The sequence below is a fragment of the Scleropages formosus genome, chromosome 13, assembly GCF_900964775.1.
Source record: "Scleropages formosus chromosome 13, fSclFor1.1, whole genome shotgun sequence".
NCBI classification, from domain to species: Eukaryota; Metazoa; Chordata; class Actinopteri; order Osteoglossiformes; family Osteoglossidae; genus Scleropages; species Scleropages formosus.
This window is the reverse complement of record NC_041818.1, coordinates 4257693-4276281: the sequence shown is the minus strand read 5'-3', so window position 1 is coordinate 4276281 and position 18589 is coordinate 4257693. Positions and strand designations below refer to the sequence as shown.

The window sequence follows — 18589 nt, the reverse complement described above, 5'->3', positions numbered from 1 at the left end:
GCATGATAAATGTATGGTAGCTCCTTGTCTGTTAAAGTTTATGCAGGATACAGCATTCACAGAGTATGGAAAAGACCTGCCTTGCTCGCAGTTAATACCCTTGTAGGCAGGGAAGCACACACAGATGCCCTGGATGCAGTTGCCATGGTTGGAGCAGGTGGGGTCGATACACTGGTCCTCCTGGACATCACACTCAGGACCTTTCCAGCCCACCCGACACAAGCAGTGGCCCTTCTCATATTCCCCATTCCCACTGCAGAGGATGGGGCAGGCATCTGCAACAACAGAACAACACATCTGTCCAGGTATCACATGGCTCAAGGCCCATGCAGTCAGATGACAACAAATTTTGCTTGACAAAATACTCTGATGAAGGCTGCGAAACTTAGGCATTCATAAATATAAGACTGTGAGTACCAATGTACTATGTGAAGTGGTCCTTTGTGCACTGGGAGGCACTGCCCATAGATGTTCTGCATACCAGTGTCTTCTTCGTCTGCACTGCATGAAAAGCTTTTCTGCAGATGTTCTGATGGTTTTCAGAGAGAATCAGCATGGAATGTCCAATATACTTTCCATAATTTCAAGTTTCCATTTAATTTTTTGTTCACCCAGTGGCCACTTTTCATACTTTTAAGTGAACTTCATCACTTTTATTTTTGTATGAGCCACAATAATTTCCCTGAAGCAATTCAAGTTTAGCTATTTCTGAAATTTACTGAAGAGCAAACACTTAGTGCCAAGAACAGCAACCTGTTATATCATCACATGATCCCCACTTTAAAGTGTTTGTTGCTGCGATTATTAAAAGACACCATTGCGAGCGCCCCTTCGAGTGATGATCAACGGACAACCTAGCTGAGCAAAGGCATTCATCCACTGAAATTATATTAACGCATGTACTAGTTTGGTTTAGTTGAGGGGTGATTGATGCAGGTGGAGGGTGTGGTGGTGTAGTGGGTTGGACCACAGTCCTGCTCTCCGGTAGGTTGGGGGGTTCAAGTCCTGCTTGGGGTGCCTTGCGATGGACTGGTGTCCTGTCCTGGGTGTGTCTCCTCCCCCTCCGACCCTACGTCCTGTGTTGCCGGGTTAGGCTCCGTGACCCCATATGGGACAAGCGGTTCTGAAAATGTGTGTGTGATTGATGCAGATTGTGACAGCATGGCCTTTTCCACAAATTCCCTCTGCTGTCTTGTGGGTTCAGACTGAACCTGCTGTGAAAGCTAAATAATTGGTAAATATTGATAGACACAGAAAACTACTGTGAAAAGCATTTGTTTCTTTTTGTTTTCTCTATTTTTGCAGCTTTTTGACATTAGATTTAAACAAATGTTTCTGTCAGTTCTAGTAATATAGCAGAGTCCCACTTATGCAGTCTTTGATTATCCAGCCCTCCATGTTCTCAGGCAGCAGTTATATTTTTGTCTTTTTCTGCTGGAAATTTTGCAAAATGCCTTTGACTGAAAATTTCTCCGGTTTAGAAGAGTCCGCATCATCAAGTAGTGATGTTCACACTACTATAAACATCTCACTCTACACAGAGACTCATACTTGTTTCAGAAAATTTCTTTGTCAGTTTTCTGACCTTTTAGAACTGTAACAGTGTAATAACTTTTCATTATGTTGCACTTTAGGTTTTCTTTTAAAAATAGTGAAATAATGATTACTGCCTAGGGTCAAAAATTAAGGGATTTTTTAAAATGGGCTTGGTGATAAAATAAAAACCCTAACAATCTATTTCTAAATCCAGGAAATGTTACATATAATTCCTTATAATCTGCATCATTCTTTCTTATTCCTTCTATTCTTCCTCTGGCCCAATGCTATTACCAGTCCAGCCGCATAGTCCATACTCTCCTGAATGTGAATAGAGGCTGAGAAAAAGTAACACCCATATTTTTTTTATATCACTCCTTTGACAAAGAAGACAATCAAATGTTCAGTCATGTTTATAAAAAAGTAATTGCCTTTACATTTAACCAACTTAATTTTGGGGTTAATAAGAACAATCTATCAAAATACACACACACATTTTCAGAACCGCTTGTCCCATACGGGGTCGCGGGGAACCGGAGCCTACCCAGCAACACAGGGCATAAGGCCGGAGGGGAAGGGGACACACCCAGAACGGGACGCCAGTCCGTCGCAAGGCACCCCAAATACAGTCAGGCCTAATTTTGCCAGACCAATATACGATAAACAGATTCACAGAGGCATATCCTGCTGCACTCAGAAGACATTTCTGAAGACCTCTTCAGAAAACAGCATGTCTTTGGACTGTGGGAGAAAACCAGAGCACCCAGAGAAAACCCACACAGACACAAGGAGAACATGCAAACTCCACACAGACTGAGCAGGGATCAAACCCACATTCTCTCATACCACCCAGGCACTGTGAGATAGTAGCACTACTTGCTGCACCACCATGCCACCCTACAAGCATAGACTTAATAAGGAGAAACTGTTTTACTCCATGCCAAAAAATGTCCCTGACAGACTCTGCATCCCTAACACCTTGGGTTAATTCAAAGCAGCACATTTCCTTCTGTCAAAATCCAAGGGCTGTGGGATTCAGCAAAAATTTATACACATACACACACAGCAAATATAATACATTTTTAAAAAGTAATTGTAAATGTAGATATAATGCTAATACAGTCATACTTTGCACAGTAATTGCATGAAATCAGTCAATACAACTTTGCTAACATTTATTGATTTGTGCTTAATGTTTGTCACTGGAATATGGGGGCACAGTGGCGCAGTGGGTTGGCCCAGGTCCTGCTCTTGGGTGGGTCTGGGGTTCGAGTCCCGCCTGGGGTGCCTTGTGGCGGACTGGTGTCCCGTCCTGGGTGTGTCCCCACCCCTTCTAGCCTTGCGCCTTGTGTTACTGGGTAGGCTCCGGTTCCCCGTGACCCCGTCTGGGACTAGCGGTTCAGAAAATGTGTGTGTGTGTTTGTCACTGGCTCAATGAAAGAAGTTCAAAGAAGATTCTCCATGCAAGTAATGATTGCCACCCCATCTAGAAAAGGGGAGTGGAAATGACATCTCATATTGTTCCCAGATGAATAGCCATCCATCAACTAAGCATTTTCTATTTCACCAAAAATTAATATGTATCTAACAACTCTCAAATAGTGTTAGGATGTTTACATAAATGAATACTTCAGTTTTCTTCATTTTCCTTAACATAAGAAAACAAACAAGCAGCAAAGTCTTTAAGTTTATTTACATGTATTCACCAGCCAGCAACTATTTTATCTCATTAATAAAGTAAATTAAAAAATTAAATCTTCCAGTAGCCTGATTCCTTTTAATTGACTTAGTTACTTTCCAGGGGGACTAGCAAATAATAGTAATAAATAAATGACAAAGGACATAATAAATGTTACTACACTATTTATAATATAGAGAAAGAAAGAAATAGAGGAGGAGGAGGTAGACAGAGAGAATGTGTGTGTGTATATAGGTATAAAAAAACATTAATGAAACTTTGTTGGCATTTCACCTTTTTCTGATCGCTTTATTATTTCCACTTTAGTTCAGTTGTGAATATTTTCCTTTTCTTTGATGCATCACCATCACTTGCTTCACATTGTTTTTTTTTCCTCCCTCAACTTTCAGTTGGGAGTTTTTTGTTCCTTTCCTCCGTGGCCAGTAGGCATACTTATGGCTTTCTAAAAACACTTCTGTAATGCTAGTCTGTAGTCAACTGTCTTCTTTGTTTCTTTGTCTGTTGTCGGACCTGTTTCTTTGCAGCATGCTTGTGTTCAAGTGCTCTGTGTCACTGTGTGAGATGAGCACTCAATAAAATAAATTGAATTGAATTTACACTTTGTTGCCATGGTTAGGGGGGTAAAAAATAAATAAAAAAATAAAATAAAGCCAAATACAGTAGCACACGAGACACTGTTAAGACCAACGTGGTCCGACTGAAAAGAACAAAGTTTTAGTCCTGCCTTGGGTTCACACGCCCACGAGCCGACAAATAGCTGTAGATGCGCAATGTTTTGATGCGTGTTGCAAAGGAGTGCTTGTTTGTTATTACAAATTATTATATGTAACTCAAATTTTTTATATAGTAGGCTTTATGGAGGGGCTGGTTAGTAACTACAGGTTGTACTTAAGTCCCTTGTACCCCAGGGAATGCCTGTACTTGGGACTGAACTTAATCACCAGATTGTGAAAAGGTGTAGAGGTCTGGCACTGAGTGGTGCCTCCTCTGGTCACTGGGGGTATTGTCCCTGTGGGTCATGACATATAGAGTACAGGTTTACTGTAATTAAGTCTGTCTGACAAACCCAGGGGGTCACCATGACCCTGAATTGGACATGTTGACCTAATCAAATGCAAAAGTAATACTAACTGGAAACTAAAATGTACGAACAACATTTAGCCTTAGCCCTATGTACCAAAAAGCAAATTAATTTGAGAAAACAAACAAGCAAAGTACCATTTCTCCATAGCAGCTTATATTATTAACTTACTTAAAATTATTTACCCATTTATACACACACACACACACACACACACACACACACACACACGTCTACAACCGCTTGTCCCAAGCAGGGTCACGGTGAACTGGAGCTTAACCTGGCAGCACAGGGCACAAGGCTAAACGGTGAGAGGACACACCCCAGGCGGGACGTCAGTCCACCAGAAGGCACCCCAAGTGGGCTTGAACCCCAGATGCACCACAGAGCAGGCCCCCATTTATACAAGTGTATAATTTTTACTTCGAAGTAAGGGAATTACAGCAGGGGATGAGATTTTAACCTAGAACTTTTAAGGCAGCAGTGTAACCTTGATGCAACCTCAAATTAAAAGATTAAAATTCGCCATGAAATCTATTCAAAAATACAAAGAAACTATGCAGTTTACAAATGTATATACACACATGCATTTTCTGAACCACTTGTCCCATATGGGGTCGCAGAGCCTACCTGGCAACATAGGGCGTAGAGCCGGAGGGGGACCCACCCAGGACGGGACGCCAGTCTGTCACAAGGCACCCCAAGCAGGACTCGAACCCCAGACCCACTGGAAAATAGGACCTGGTCCAACCCACTGCGCCACCACGCTCCCCCGATGTATATATTGTGTTCTAAATAATGTACCATGTGTTTTTGTTTTTTTTGAAGGGTGAAAAGAAAAATGTTGAAAAACAAGTAATGAGTGACCTTCAGTAAGAATCAAAAGCTCAGCTTGTTGTGGTGAAACACTGACTGTGAATCCTAACACGCATAAACACAAAATAATAGCCGCTAGATATGCACCTCATGTCTATTACCTTCTTCAGCTATCCTCAAAGCATTGTTCTGCATTACTCATCACACATACCTAGTAAAACAACAAAATCCCTGTAAATGAAGTAACCCAATGCTTACCAAAAGCAGACTTAGATCCTGCTGCTCAATGTCTCAAACTCTGACTAATGTTACCAGATCCAGATCTCCTGTGGATATACTAGCTCAATGGTAGGAGCCATATTTATATTGACAAAAATACATGGCTAACTTGATATAGTTGAACCAAAATATTGTTATAAATATATCTGAAAATGTTTGTTTATTTAGGAAACTATGAATTACTGTATGAATTTATGACATTTAAGATTTTTTTATTGGACTGTTTATTCACTGCATTCAAAAAACTTTTGTTTTTCAACGCTAGAAGCTTATGTTTAAAAATGATGCTATTTGGCGGCTTGATGCAAAGGTAAATTTTAACATTTCAACACTGCGGACAACACACTCTAGTCACAAGCTTTTTATCATGTATGTCAATTACAGAATTATTAATAAACAATTCTATACTATTCTATATAAAAATACTAATAAACAACAATTAAAAAATTACACTTCCATAAGCAAAAAAAAAAAAACATAATATGCAACAAATTGTCTATGACTATGAAAAATGGCCAGGAAAAAAAACTGGTTGCCTTCCCCTGTGATAAATCCTCCAGCAAAGCATGCTTTTTCACTTCACGCTTTCCAAACTATAGCCTTCTTTTTACAGCCAGTGCTGAGAAGAAGGAAACCCGGTGAGGTTGTACTGAGTTGCAGAAAAAATGTGTGGTACCTGAACCCCTGTTGCATTACACAACATGTCCTTGAGGGCTTGAAGGTACGTTTGCAGACCAACCATGGGACAGGACTCACCTTTGGTACAGTCGGGGCCCAGAAAGCCAGAGAAACAGTGACAGTGGCCGGCGACACACTCCCCATTGCCGTTGCAGCCTGTGGAGCAGCCGCCCATGGTTTCTGCACATAGCCAGGATGCAGGCATTAACAGACATAATGGTGCCCACAGAATCTCGACAGATGTCTTGGGTACCCACTTTTTTTCCTTTTTTTGTTTTTTACCATGACTGAGTGTTTTTTTTTTTTGAGAATGCAAGCCCAGAGACTAAGGTTAGGGTTTGTTGTGTTCTGTTTTTCTGTTTCATTTTAAATGACCAATTTGTCAAACTTTAGTGCATAAGAAAAATTACATTTATAGTAGTAGAACCATCCTGGTAATTTCTGATATTGCATATAGAAAACTGCTTTAAACTGTACTTGTCACCTGCGGGAAAAGTATGAGGTATTTCTGTAAATTATTTTACTGTTTAAAAAAAGAATAATAAAGGTTTTTCTTTTGTTTACCAAAAAAAATTCTATCCTTTCTTATTGGGACTTTGTATCATGAATACATTAGTTTCTAAACTCCCCCAGCGGTGTACACAATAGCACACATAAAACAGAGCAAGAAACTTACTGAGAGCACATGAGAAGTGCATTAGTAAATCCCCAACTTTCCTGGCTTACCTTTTGTGATACATGACCAAGGGTTTGTAAATTAAGTGTGATAGAGTTTCTTCTTGAAACTCAGCAGGAAAAAAAAAAAAAAAGTGTTGACTCAATCACAGTGGTGGATTTGGACACTATGTGACACTATGCAAACCAGGAGAAAACTACCGTTGTACTCAGAGTGTTAGCACAACTCTCAAGCTCAACTGCAATATATGAGAATGTTCAATTAAATAAATAAATAAATAAATAAATAAATAAATAAATGCTATTTGGCCCCCTCCGTGAACCGCCACCTTACCGTGGTAGAGGGGTTTGAGTGCCTGAATGACTCCAGGAGCTATGTTGCCTGGGGCTATATGCCCCTGGTAGGGTCTCCCATGGCAAACAGGTCCTGGATGACAGACAAGATAAAGTGCGGTTCAAAAGCCCCTTATGAAAAAACTAAAACCAAAGCTTTCGTTTACCCCGCCCGGTATGGGGTCACCGGGGCCCCACCCTGGAGCCAGGCCAGGTCATGCGAGCACCTAGTGGCCAGGTCTATGCCCACGGGGCATGGCCGGGCTCAGCCCGAAGCCATGACGTGGAGCCACTCTTCGGTGGGCTCACCACCTGCCAGAGAGGACATAAGGGGCCGGTGCGTTGTGATTTGGGCGGTGGTGGGGCCAAGTGCCTGGCCGACCCAAACCTCGGGCGCCAACTCTGGCTTTTGGGACTTAGAATGTCACCTCACTGGCGGGGAAGGAGCCTGAGCTGGTGCGGGAGGTTGAGAGATACCGTCTAGATATAGTCGGGCTCACTTCCACTCACAGCTTGGGTTCTGGAACCACTCCTCTCGACCAAGGGTGGACTCTCCACTATTCTGGCATTGCTCAGGGTGAGAGGCGGCGGGCTGGTGTGGGCTTATTAATAGCCCCCCAGTTCAGCCGCCATGTGTTGGAGTCTACCCCGGTGAATGAGAGGGTCGTCTCCCTACGCCTTTGGGTCAGGGAACGGTCTCTCACTGTCGTTTGTGCTTATGCGCCTAGCGGCAGTGTGGAGTACCCGGCCTTTTTAGAGTCCCTGGGGGCCGTGCTGGAAAGCGCTCCCACTGGGGACTCTGTCGTTCTACTGGGGGACTTTAACGCCCACGTGGGCAGCGACAGTGACACCTGGAGGGGCGTGATTGGGAGGAACGGCCTCCCCGATCTGAACCCGAGCGGTGAGTTATTGGATTTCTGTGCTTGTCACGGTTTATCCATAACGAACACCATGTTCATGCATAAGGGTGTCCACCAGTGCACTTGGCACCAGGACACCTTAGGTCGGAGGTCGATGATCGACTTTGTAGTCGTTTCTTCTGACCTTCGGCCATATGTTTTGGACACTCAGGTGAAGAGAGGGGCTGAACTGTCAACTGATCACCACCTGGTGGTGAGTTGGATTCGATGGCGGGGGAAAAAGCTGGACAAAACCTGGCAGGCCCAAACGCATAGTGAGGGTCTGTTGGGAACGTTTGGCGGAGGCCCCTGTCAGAGAGGTCTTCAACTCCCATCTCCGACAGAGCTTCAACCAGGTCCCGAGAGAGACTGGGTACATTGAGTCCGAATGGACTATGTTCCACACCTCCATTGTCGGGGCGGCGGTTCGGAGCTGCGGCCATAAAGTCTCCGGTGCCTGTCGCAGCAGCAATCCCCGAACATGGTGGTGGAAACCGGAGATAAGGGATGCCGTCAAGCTGAAGAAGGAGTTCTATCGGGCCTGGCTGGCTCATGGGACTCCTGAAGCAGCTGACGGGTACCGGCGGGCCAGACGCAGCGCGGCTCTGGCAGTCGCCGCGGCAAAAACTCGGGCTTGGGAGGAGTTCGGTGAGGCCACGGAGGAAGACTTTCAGTCGGCCTCAAAGAGATTCTGGCAAACCGTCCGGAGACTCAGAGGGGGGAAGCAGTGTTCCGCCAACACTGTTTACAGTGGAAGTGGTGCACTGCTGACCTCAACTGAGGATGTCCTCGGGCGGTGGAAGGAGTACTTTGAGGATCTCCTCAATCCCTCCGACACGCCTTCCATAGAGGAAGCTGAGGGTGGGGACTTGGAGGGGGACTCGTCCATTACCCTGGCTGAAGTTGCTGAGGTAGTCAAAAAACTCCTCGGTGGCAAGGCTCCGGGGGTGGATGAGGTCCGCCCCGAGTTTCTCAAGTCTCTGGATGTTGTGGGGCTGACACGCCTGACACGCCTCTGCAGCATTGCGTGGAGCTCGGGAACGGTGCCTCTGGACTGGCAGACCGGGGTGGTGGTCCCTCTTTTTAAGAAGGGGGACCGGAGATTGTGTTCCAACTATAGGGGGATCACACTCCTTAGCCTCCCTGGGAAAGTCTATGCCAGGGTACTGGAAAGGAGAATCTGACCGATAGTCAAACCTCGGATTCAGGAGGAGCAATGCGGTTTTCGCCTTGGCCGTGGAACACTGGACCAGCTCTATACCCTCACTAGGGTGTTGGAGGGTTCATGGGAGTTTGCCCAACCAGTCCATATGTGTTTTGTGGACCTGGAGAAGGCATTCGACCGTGTCCCTCGTGGCATCCTGTGGGAGGTACTTCGGGATTATGGGGTTCGGGGCTTGCTGCTACGAGCTGTTCGTTCCCTGTATGAACAGAGTAGGAGCTTGGTTCGCATTGCCAGCAGTAAGTCAGACCTGTTCCCGGTGCATGTTGGACTCCACCAGGGCTGCCCTTTGTCACCGATTCTGTTCATTATCTTTATGGACAGAATTTCTAGGCGCAGCCAGGGAATGGAGGGTGTCTGTTTTGGTGGCCGCAGGATCTCGTCTCTGCTTTTTGGGGACGATGTGGTCCTGTTGGCTTCACCGAATCACGACTTACAGCGTGCACTGGGGAGGTTTGCAGCCGAGTGCGAAGCGGCGGGGATGAGAATCAGCACCTCCAAATCCGAGGCCATGGTTCTCAGTCGGAAAAAGGTGGATTGTTCCCTCCGGGTTATGGGGGGGCTGCTCCCTCAAGTGGAGGAGTTTAAGTATCTCGGGGTCTTGTTCATGAGTGAGGGAAAAATGGAGCGTCAGGTTGACAGACGGATCGGTGCGGTGTCCGCAGTAATGCAGTCATTGAACCGGTCTGTGGTGGTGAAGAGGGAGCTGAGTCGTAAGGTGAAGCTCTCAATTTACCGGTCGATCTACGTTCTTACCCTCACCTATGGTCATGAACTCTGGATCATGACCGAAAGAATGAGAGTGGCTCCGCAGAGTGGCTGGGCACACTCTGTCCCACTGGGAGGAGGCCTCGGGGCAGACCCAGGACACGTTGGAGAGACTACGTCTCCCGGCTGGCCTGGGAATGCCTTGGGGTTTCCCCAGGGGAACTGGAGGAGGTGTGCGGGGAGAGGAAAATCTGGAGGACTCTGCTCAGACTGCTGCCCCAGCGACCCGGCCCCAGATAGCGGAGGAAGATGGATGGATGGATGCCATTTGGCATGAGTTGGCCAAAAAAGAAGACAAACATTACTTTCTGCTTCCATTTTTCTTTTTGCTCTTTCTCTAACTCAGCGTCATGTGTAGCTGAAAGCATGAAATGTTCAACGTAATGAAGTACATTTTCATGGTAACAGTATTCTGAGAAGAAGCACCGAATGAATGAATTTTAATTTATATGGCTGAAGCTATTTGATGGAGTTCTGAAAAACAAGACAAACCTGACAACCAGCAAAGTAAATGTAAGTGTAACCTATGCAATAGCTAAGTAAAAAAAAAAAAAAATCTAAAGCTGTTTAGCAAATTTTTCATTTGTTTCTGGGTAAGGTCATAACAGTCTTGTTTGTTTTAATTTACCACTGTTTTTTAATATCGACTTGAGCCATGTCTTGGTGTCAGGTCTCTTTGGGGAAAAGAACAAAAATAAATTATATTTTAGTCTGTATTCCTCCTTTGTGTGTGAGTTGATGGTATTAATATATTAATACCAAGTGCTGAACTGAGCACGATGACCTGCTCCATCTTCTTGCCATCGTTGTAAAAGGCCAGGTACCAGGTTCCTGGATCCATGTACTCGACAAACCCGGTCTCCTGCACAACACCCAGGAGTAGGTTTCTGGATTTGCTGCTGGACTCTTCCACACCTTTCGTCTCCTGCTTGTTTAATTGTTTCTCATCCAGGAGCTTGACAAAGTCGAACTGCAGGAACACATTGAATCAACGGTGGGTGCTTGGACAGCATAGCTAACACACTGCTACAGTGGAACTGATGAAGGTTTCTCCACACTGCTCATGACAGGATATCACCCAAAATGTAGTAGATAGGTTGTGTGTCTGTGTTTGTCAGTATAAACATCCAACCTGCTCCCCAGTCACCCTGCATTGTAATTCTAAGACCATTAATAGCTGTAATTCATAGGCGGTTTCTCCACACAGAGGAACACAAGTGAATTCTAAGTTATTTAGAGGAGGACAGTTGCCTCAGGTGAGGTATCCTGCTTTGGTTTTCACTCTATTACTGTCAGATTTCTTGCCCCTGAAGAAGAGAAGGGCAAGCTCCACATTATTTATAAATTTGCTAGTGGCTCAAGTGCCACAAAAGAATGGCTCGCGATCATTTTAAAATAAAGCAAATGCTAATGATTGAAGCTTTACCAAACCAATGTAGGCCAGGGCTTAATAAGCAGCTATGACAATTCCCTGTGGCTCAAATTCAATATGAGTAGAACTCTGCTGAGTCTCTGTCAAAGATGAGGAATGTATGCAGTTCTACTCAGAAATCTTGACCTTTCACCAAGAGCAACAGCAGGCTTTTTTGGGGAAAACAGCCAGGAGCATTCTACCTGACACAATGGCTGTTTGAGCAAAAGGGCCTCTGATGCAGGTGGAAATGTCAGTGAAACACTTTATGCTGCCTCAAGGTAGCACAACTGATGTTTTGGTGATGCACCACCCGCCACCCAAAAAAGCATGCAGTGAAGGTGACTGTGGCATAAACACAGATGCATACATGTCATACAAGAATGCATGCTCGTGCATATACACATCTACATACACACAGATGTAACTCATGCATAGTCAAAGTGTCCATACATACTGACAGCACCCTCGCCAACACCTGCACATTGTTGATTACTGTGTCTCCCTAACACATGCATCTAAGTATAGTAAACAAATAACTAGTTGCCATGATTCTCCTATGATCACCATGCTTAGCAGTGGGAAGGCAGAGCCCCTAGAGCAAGAGGTGGAGAAGATCCACAGCTGGAGTACAGCAGTTTGTATCTCTGCCTTGTGTGCCCTTTATCCCCAAACCTCTTGTTCTAGCTCAAAGTATCTGTTTTTTTTTAGTGAGAAAAACCAAGCCACTCTCATAGTGGCATTACTCAAGAATGCAAGAAGAGCTCTGAACATCAGGGTTCTCCATATTGCTGCATTCCTGAGATGACCACATGTGATAATGTAATTCACACCTCTCTTTATTCAAACATACTCACTTAATTGCACATTTTCTTGTTTTTCAAGCCCATTCCCCTTGTGGTAATAATGAAATCTCTTTGGAATCAGGGCAAACTGTGCAAGCTACCCAAAGGACTCACTCCAGTTAATAAGAACACTATCCAATTAGAGTCTGTCATTGTAAGGACTCACAGGTCCTTGGAAATCCAAGGAGGAGCAGTCTGACAGATGAATCAAAAGCAGGAGGGTCAGCATGACCCCTGTGTGGTGACCTGTCAAGAACTATCAGCGGTTGTCATATACCAGAAGGTCTGGTCAGGAGCAGCATATGTCTGACTGTGTAAAGCGGGATGTTCTGCAGTGGGAAACTGGCCTGCTGATTAGTCAATGCCACTGACCAACAGGACACAGTGACCCCACAGAGAAGAATTTCAAAGTAAGGCATCAAAAATGAAAAACCATCATTGCATTATAAAATACATATACGTCTCACTTTGTTGAAATAACTGCATTTTCTAATAATTAAATAGAAACATGTTCATCTACAAGCAAATATCTGTTTCTCACATTCATTAATCTTACGATGAATATAAAAAGTAAAAGAATGCACACAAATGATGCTGTGTCTACTTTCCTGTATTAAAAATATCTAATTAAAGCTGCATTCCTGAGGTGGAAAGAGCATACCTGAGTGTGTGTAGGGGGGATGTTTCGTCTCCCGTAGATGCCCAGCAAGGCGTCTTGAGTGAGGGAGACATTGAACTTGACATAGGTTGGATGGTGGACGATGAGATGGAACCTCCAGAACAGGCCCGGGGGAATGGTCTGCGTTACCTTGGTCCCAATATCCACTTCCCCTCTGTCTATCGCTCTTCCTTTCTGGAACATGCCTTTATCTGCAACACACACACACACACACACACACACACACACACACACACACACAACCACTGAAAATGGAGGTGCTTCTGTTAGAAAGGTGACCAACTCTCTTCTCCAGCATGTTACGTTGAACCCTTTAAAATTAGGTTTTCCTTTCCATATGCAATACCAGATGAGGTATTTTATTGTATAATGGCTTTAGTGAAGAACACCCCAGAACCATGGTTGGCAATAAATATTCTACTGGATGATTTAATGTAGACCGAGGATTCATAAGTGTACCAAGAGTACACTCCTCCCCTCTTCTTGCACCATAAATTGCAAGGTTGCTGCTTAGAACTTCCAGGCTTTTTATGCTTATAGTTTGGAGTGACATCTACCTTCCCACTTTATATTGATTTAGCCAAACACGCAACAATGCAAATGTTAAGAAACAATGAGTTGTCTGTGTAAAAATATTGACTCACAATGATTCTTTAACTCACGAAGTGTGAAGATTTTAACGCTAACTACATGACTCAAACCATTTAGAGCAAATTCTGATAGCCTCAGCAATAGTCATCACACTGTGTAGGAAATGTTCAAGCCTTAAAACTTGGTTTTCATAACACACATGGATTTTCCCAGAAATGCAGATTTTAATTCCAAACCATTTAAAAATTTCCATAAAAAATAAGCAAATTGTTCAAACTTGCTAATGAAGGTAGTCAACATCCATGGTGTTTTACATTCAGGTAGTTTATATCCTTGGTGCTCAGACACCAAAGAATTAGAGATCTGTCGAAGATGCTGGCCTTTAAGGTAACACACACACACACACACACACACACACACACACACACACACACACACTTGTCCCATACGGGGTCACGGAGCCAACCCGGTAACACAGGGCGTAAGGCCGGAGGGGGAGGGGACACACCCAGGACGGGATGCCAGTCCGTCGCAAGGCACCCCAAGCAGGACTCGAACCCCAGACCCACTGGGGAGCAGGACTGTGGTCCAACCCACTGTGCCACCACACCCCTTTTAAGGTAATATGTGGAACATAATTATGAATGTCAATGTCTCACATAACCACACATCGTCAGACAAGCCTTTGTCTGACTAATTCAGGCAGGTATTAGTGTTCTATCAGAATAAATCTGTAAGACTCCAAATCTGTAACCTCTGCTTCAGCTCAGAAAGACTGCTGTGCCCTTCAACAGGGAAGCAATATCTCTGTTTCTGTCCTATTGCAGAATAGTCTGACCTTCTTCCTGCCATCCCCACGCTTTCTCAATAACAGCATCTGCTCCTGAAATCTCTGAATTGAGCAGGGGCCTTTTAGCGCTTCTGCTTTGCTTACTTGACATGCTCTTCCACAAGAATGTCTGATATTGCTTGAGAAAGGTTTCAGTTTTCTGCTCCATTTGTTTTCCTTTTTACTCCTGCCAAAATCACATATAAAACAATGGCCTTCTTCACATGGATAGATATGGTTCTTCCTCATTCTTCTGTACAATAAATTATTGCATTCAGGCAGTTTAAGAAATTCTCATTATTTAAAGAATGGACTGCAGTTACATAGTTTGCACAGGCAATAAGAAGTCGAGAAAAAATGCCTAAATATTTAAAGAGAACTTAAGACTCTTGTCATTTATTATCAATTACCTATTTTCAATGTTATCAAATTTGTTAGGAGGAAAAAGACAGAAAAAACACCATGGGCATTTAGAAGTGTTGTGACATCCTTACAGACCCTGATTAATTTTTCTGTCCTGAGGTTACTGGGATTAAACAATTAAGCATGTAATCTTTCCTGAGAACCTTAACTGTCTGTTCAATTAGGGCTATTACTCATCGTTACTTAAAAAGGAATCAAACAGGACAGCATTTCAATACCACACTGAGGCCAAATCTAGACAATAGAAATGAAGACAGCTTGTGTTCTCCTTAAGCCCCAACTGGATCAGAACAGATAAGTTTAACGGTTTTCCAAAGACCTCGCCTAAGGAGAAATAAAAATATCACAGTAGAGCAGGTCACTATAATTAAGGGAATTCAATTAAAAGGTTTTTGAGCAGGTACCTAATAAGACTACCGTCATTCTTCCGATTTCATCACCAAATTAATGTCAGCTGAAGTCACTAAGCAGATAATTCCAGTGGCCCGAAAGGCCTATCCATTTAAATTTAATCTTTAACCCCTTACCTCCATCATCTACTTCAACAGAAATGAAGCCAGGGCCATTACAATGCAGTTCATCTTTGGATTAAAATCTGCTTCTTATTTCCTGTTAAGATTTGAAGCCACAGTAGGGAGTTCATATGGAGAATTTTTAGTCTTGCCTTTTGTCATGGTGCGGACCTGGAAAGAAGTGGCGGACCCAAGTGCGGAGTGGAATGAGGGCTTTATTATGGGAAATCTAGGAGAATTCATTATCGGACAGGCCTTCGAGGCGCAGACATCGGTAAAGGGGCAATCCAAAAGCAAGATCGGTACACAGGCGAGAGGTCGATGATCAAAGGAGACACAGAGGTGCAAGGAGCAGGGTAACGGGACTGGGAGAGGACTAAGGGATCGGGAAAGGGATGAATGGTCACTAGGAGATCGCAGTAACAAGTCTGAACAAGATTCAGGAATGTATTGTTTCCCCAGAGGGCTTCCCGTGGGGTTCTGGGTTTAAAACTTGTGCTTGGGCTAGGTCCGTGGGAGAAGTCCCCTTTGAATGGGAGCCACGAAACAGGTGCGGGGCAGGGTCACACAACTTCTTTTCCTGAAGTTGGGACAGGGCATCGGCCTTGGTGTTCTTAGGACCAGGTCGATAAGACACAGTGAAATTAAAAAAAAAAAAAAAAAAAAAAAAAACCCACAGCGACCACCTGGCCTGCTGGGGATTGAGGCGTCGAGCTGACTATATGTATTCCAGGTTCTTGTGGTCTGTTAGCACCAAAAAAAAGGGTGCTTGGCTCCCTCCAACCAGTGTCAACATTCTTCTAAGGCCAGTTTCACAGCCAGCAGTTCATGGTTCCTGATGTCAATTTCTTTCTGCTGCGGACAGCTTCCTGGAGAAGTAAGCACAAGGATACATCTTGCCGGGCTCACCTTGTCTCTGGGAGAGAACAGCGCCAACCCCCGATTCGGAGGCATCCACCTCCACAATGAAGGGTAATTCTGGGTCCGGTTGGTGCAGGATGGGTGCCCTGTTGAACTTTTCCTTGAGGGTGTCAAATGCCCTTTGCAACTCAGGTGTCCACTGGAGTCGGGGTGCCTTGTTTGCCATTAGCTCCGTCAGCGGGGCCGCTTGTGAGCTGAAGTTTCTGATGAATCGACAATAGAAATTCGCAAACCCTAGGAATCACTGGAGTGCCTTCATGGTGGTTGGGCAAGTCCATTGCTGGATGGTCTGTACTTTACCTGGGTCCATGGCAATGCCGTTCTGGGTGAGGATAAAGCCTAGGAATGAGATCTGCTTTTTGTGAAATTCACACTTCTCCACTTTAACATAGAGGCGATTCTGCAGCAACCCTTGCAGTACCTGTTGGACTGCTCAGATGTGCTGGTGCAAAGTGGGGGAATAAATCAAAATGTAATCTAGGTAAACGAGAACCCATTGTAGATCAGGTCCCCAGGAACATTATTAACAAAAGCTTGAAAAACACTTGGGGCATTAGCAAGACCAAAGGGCATGACCTGATACTCATAATGACCCAGGGTGGTACTAAATGCCATCTTCCACTCATCGCCCTGTCGAATTTGGATGAGGTTATATGCGCCCCTGAGGTCTAATTTCGTGAACCATTGTGCGTGTTGAATGTGTTCCAGGGCAGCAGTGATCAATGGTAAGGGGTGTGGATATTTTACAGCGATGCGGTTCAAGTCTTGATAGTCGATGCAGGGCCGGAGCCCTCCATCTTTCTTTTCATTAAAGGAAAACCCCGCAGATGTGAGAGACGTGGACGGGAGTATGTATCCGGCTGCTAAGGCCTCTGAAATGTACTGCTGAAGAGCTAGTTCTGGTCGGGATAAATCCTGCTTCAAGGCAGGCAGTGCGGTACCTGGGTCAATTGCACACTCCCAAGGCCGATGAGGTGGTAGCTCTGCTGCTTGCTCCTTGCTGAATACTCTGGCAAGGTCTTTGTATTAGGGAGGGATTGTCACCTGTGTGATAGAGTCCAAGCATTCTATTGAGGTGGCTCAACATGGGAGTTGCAGACATTCCCCCACACAACGGGGCCCCCAAGAAACCAGTTCTCCCGTACTCCACTGAAAAACAGGGTCATGGCGAGAGACCCAAGGAAACCCTAGAATCATTGGAACCTCAGGTGCGATAATCAAGTAAATCTGCATACTCTCTTGATGGCAGACCCTTACACTGACTGAGACCGGTTCAGTCTGGTGGTCCACATCGCCACTCCCTAGGGGCTGGCTGTCTAGCGCTTTCAACTTGAGCTGCATCTTACAACACTGTATGGGAATGTGGTGGGTATTGGCAAAACCCCAGTCCAGGAAGCACCCCGCCGCCCCTGAGTCAACCAAGGCGTGAGCCCTCACCTTCTCTGAATCCCACGACATAACTAGGGGTACTGTCAGGCGATTACAACAGACGGTCCCACTTACCTTGGCATCAGGGCGGATGGGGCACTGAACACGGAGGTGACCGGAGTTGCCGCAGTAGAGACACAGCTGTCCTTTCAATCTTTGTTGGTGTTCTACCTCGCTCAGGCATCCGTGTCCCAGCTGCATTGCTTCACGTTCCTCCTGGATGGTACGTGAGCATTCTGGGGTAGGCTTAGAGCAGGGATCCCGGGATTGGGTCAGGTTATCCAGGGAGACTGTGGCTTCTATGAAGCGGTCTAAGGTCCATCCCTCTCCTCGGAACACCAGTTCTTTGCAGATCTGGTGATTCAGACCGCAACGAAAACCGGCCAGCAATTCTGACTGGCCCCAACCACTGCACTCTGCCAGTGTGCGGAACTCCACGGAGTAATCTGACATGGTGCAGTTACCTTGTTGGAGGTCCAGCAGATGTTCTCTTACAGTCTCATCCTGGTGTGGAAGCCCGAACACGGAAGTGAACCGGTTCTTGAACTGCGCATAGGTGCAGTGCGCATTGCTATCCCAGGCAGCGGTGGCCTACTCCAACGCTCTGCCTGTGAGCAGGGAGAGGAGATAGGTGATCCGGCTCCGATTGATGCTTTAAACATGGGGCTGACTAGAGAAGATGAGTTCACATTGTAAAATAAAGCCAGCACAGCAGGCAGGGGTACCGTCAAAACGGATCGGGGGAAGCAAGTGGAGACGGCGTGGTGTTTGGCAGGTCAGGTGCCATGGCAGCAGTTGCGTGAGTCAGTACAGGGGGTGTGAAGCCTCCTGGAATATTCAACGCGCTTACCACACCATTATAGAAGGAGACGAGGTTGTGGAGCATCCGTTCTAGTTCTTCCAGGAGTGCTTCGCGGGAATCTAACACCGCCTGTAGCCGATTCAGCTCCGCTGGGTCCGTGAG

At 45.2% G+C, this 18589-nt stretch overlaps 1 protein-coding gene across 1 annotated transcript in view; it reads right to left on the bottom strand.

The window, feature by feature from the left end:
- The window catches only part of LOC108925316 (teneurin-1-like), a 263460-nt gene that overhangs the window by 89387 nt on the left and 155484 nt on the right, over nucleotides 1–18589 (bottom strand). The window contains exons 7-10 of the mRNA XM_018737145.2: nucleotides 12904–13112; nucleotides 10746–10956; nucleotides 6168–6269; nucleotides 81–275 (exon numbers count right to left, since the gene is read on the bottom strand). Of these exons, the coding sequence (XP_018592661.2) occupies nucleotides 81–275; nucleotides 6168–6269; nucleotides 10746–10956; nucleotides 12904–13112 (717 nt within the window). The remainder of the gene's footprint in view (nucleotides 1–80; nucleotides 276–6167; nucleotides 6270–10745; nucleotides 10957–12903; nucleotides 13113–18589) is intronic.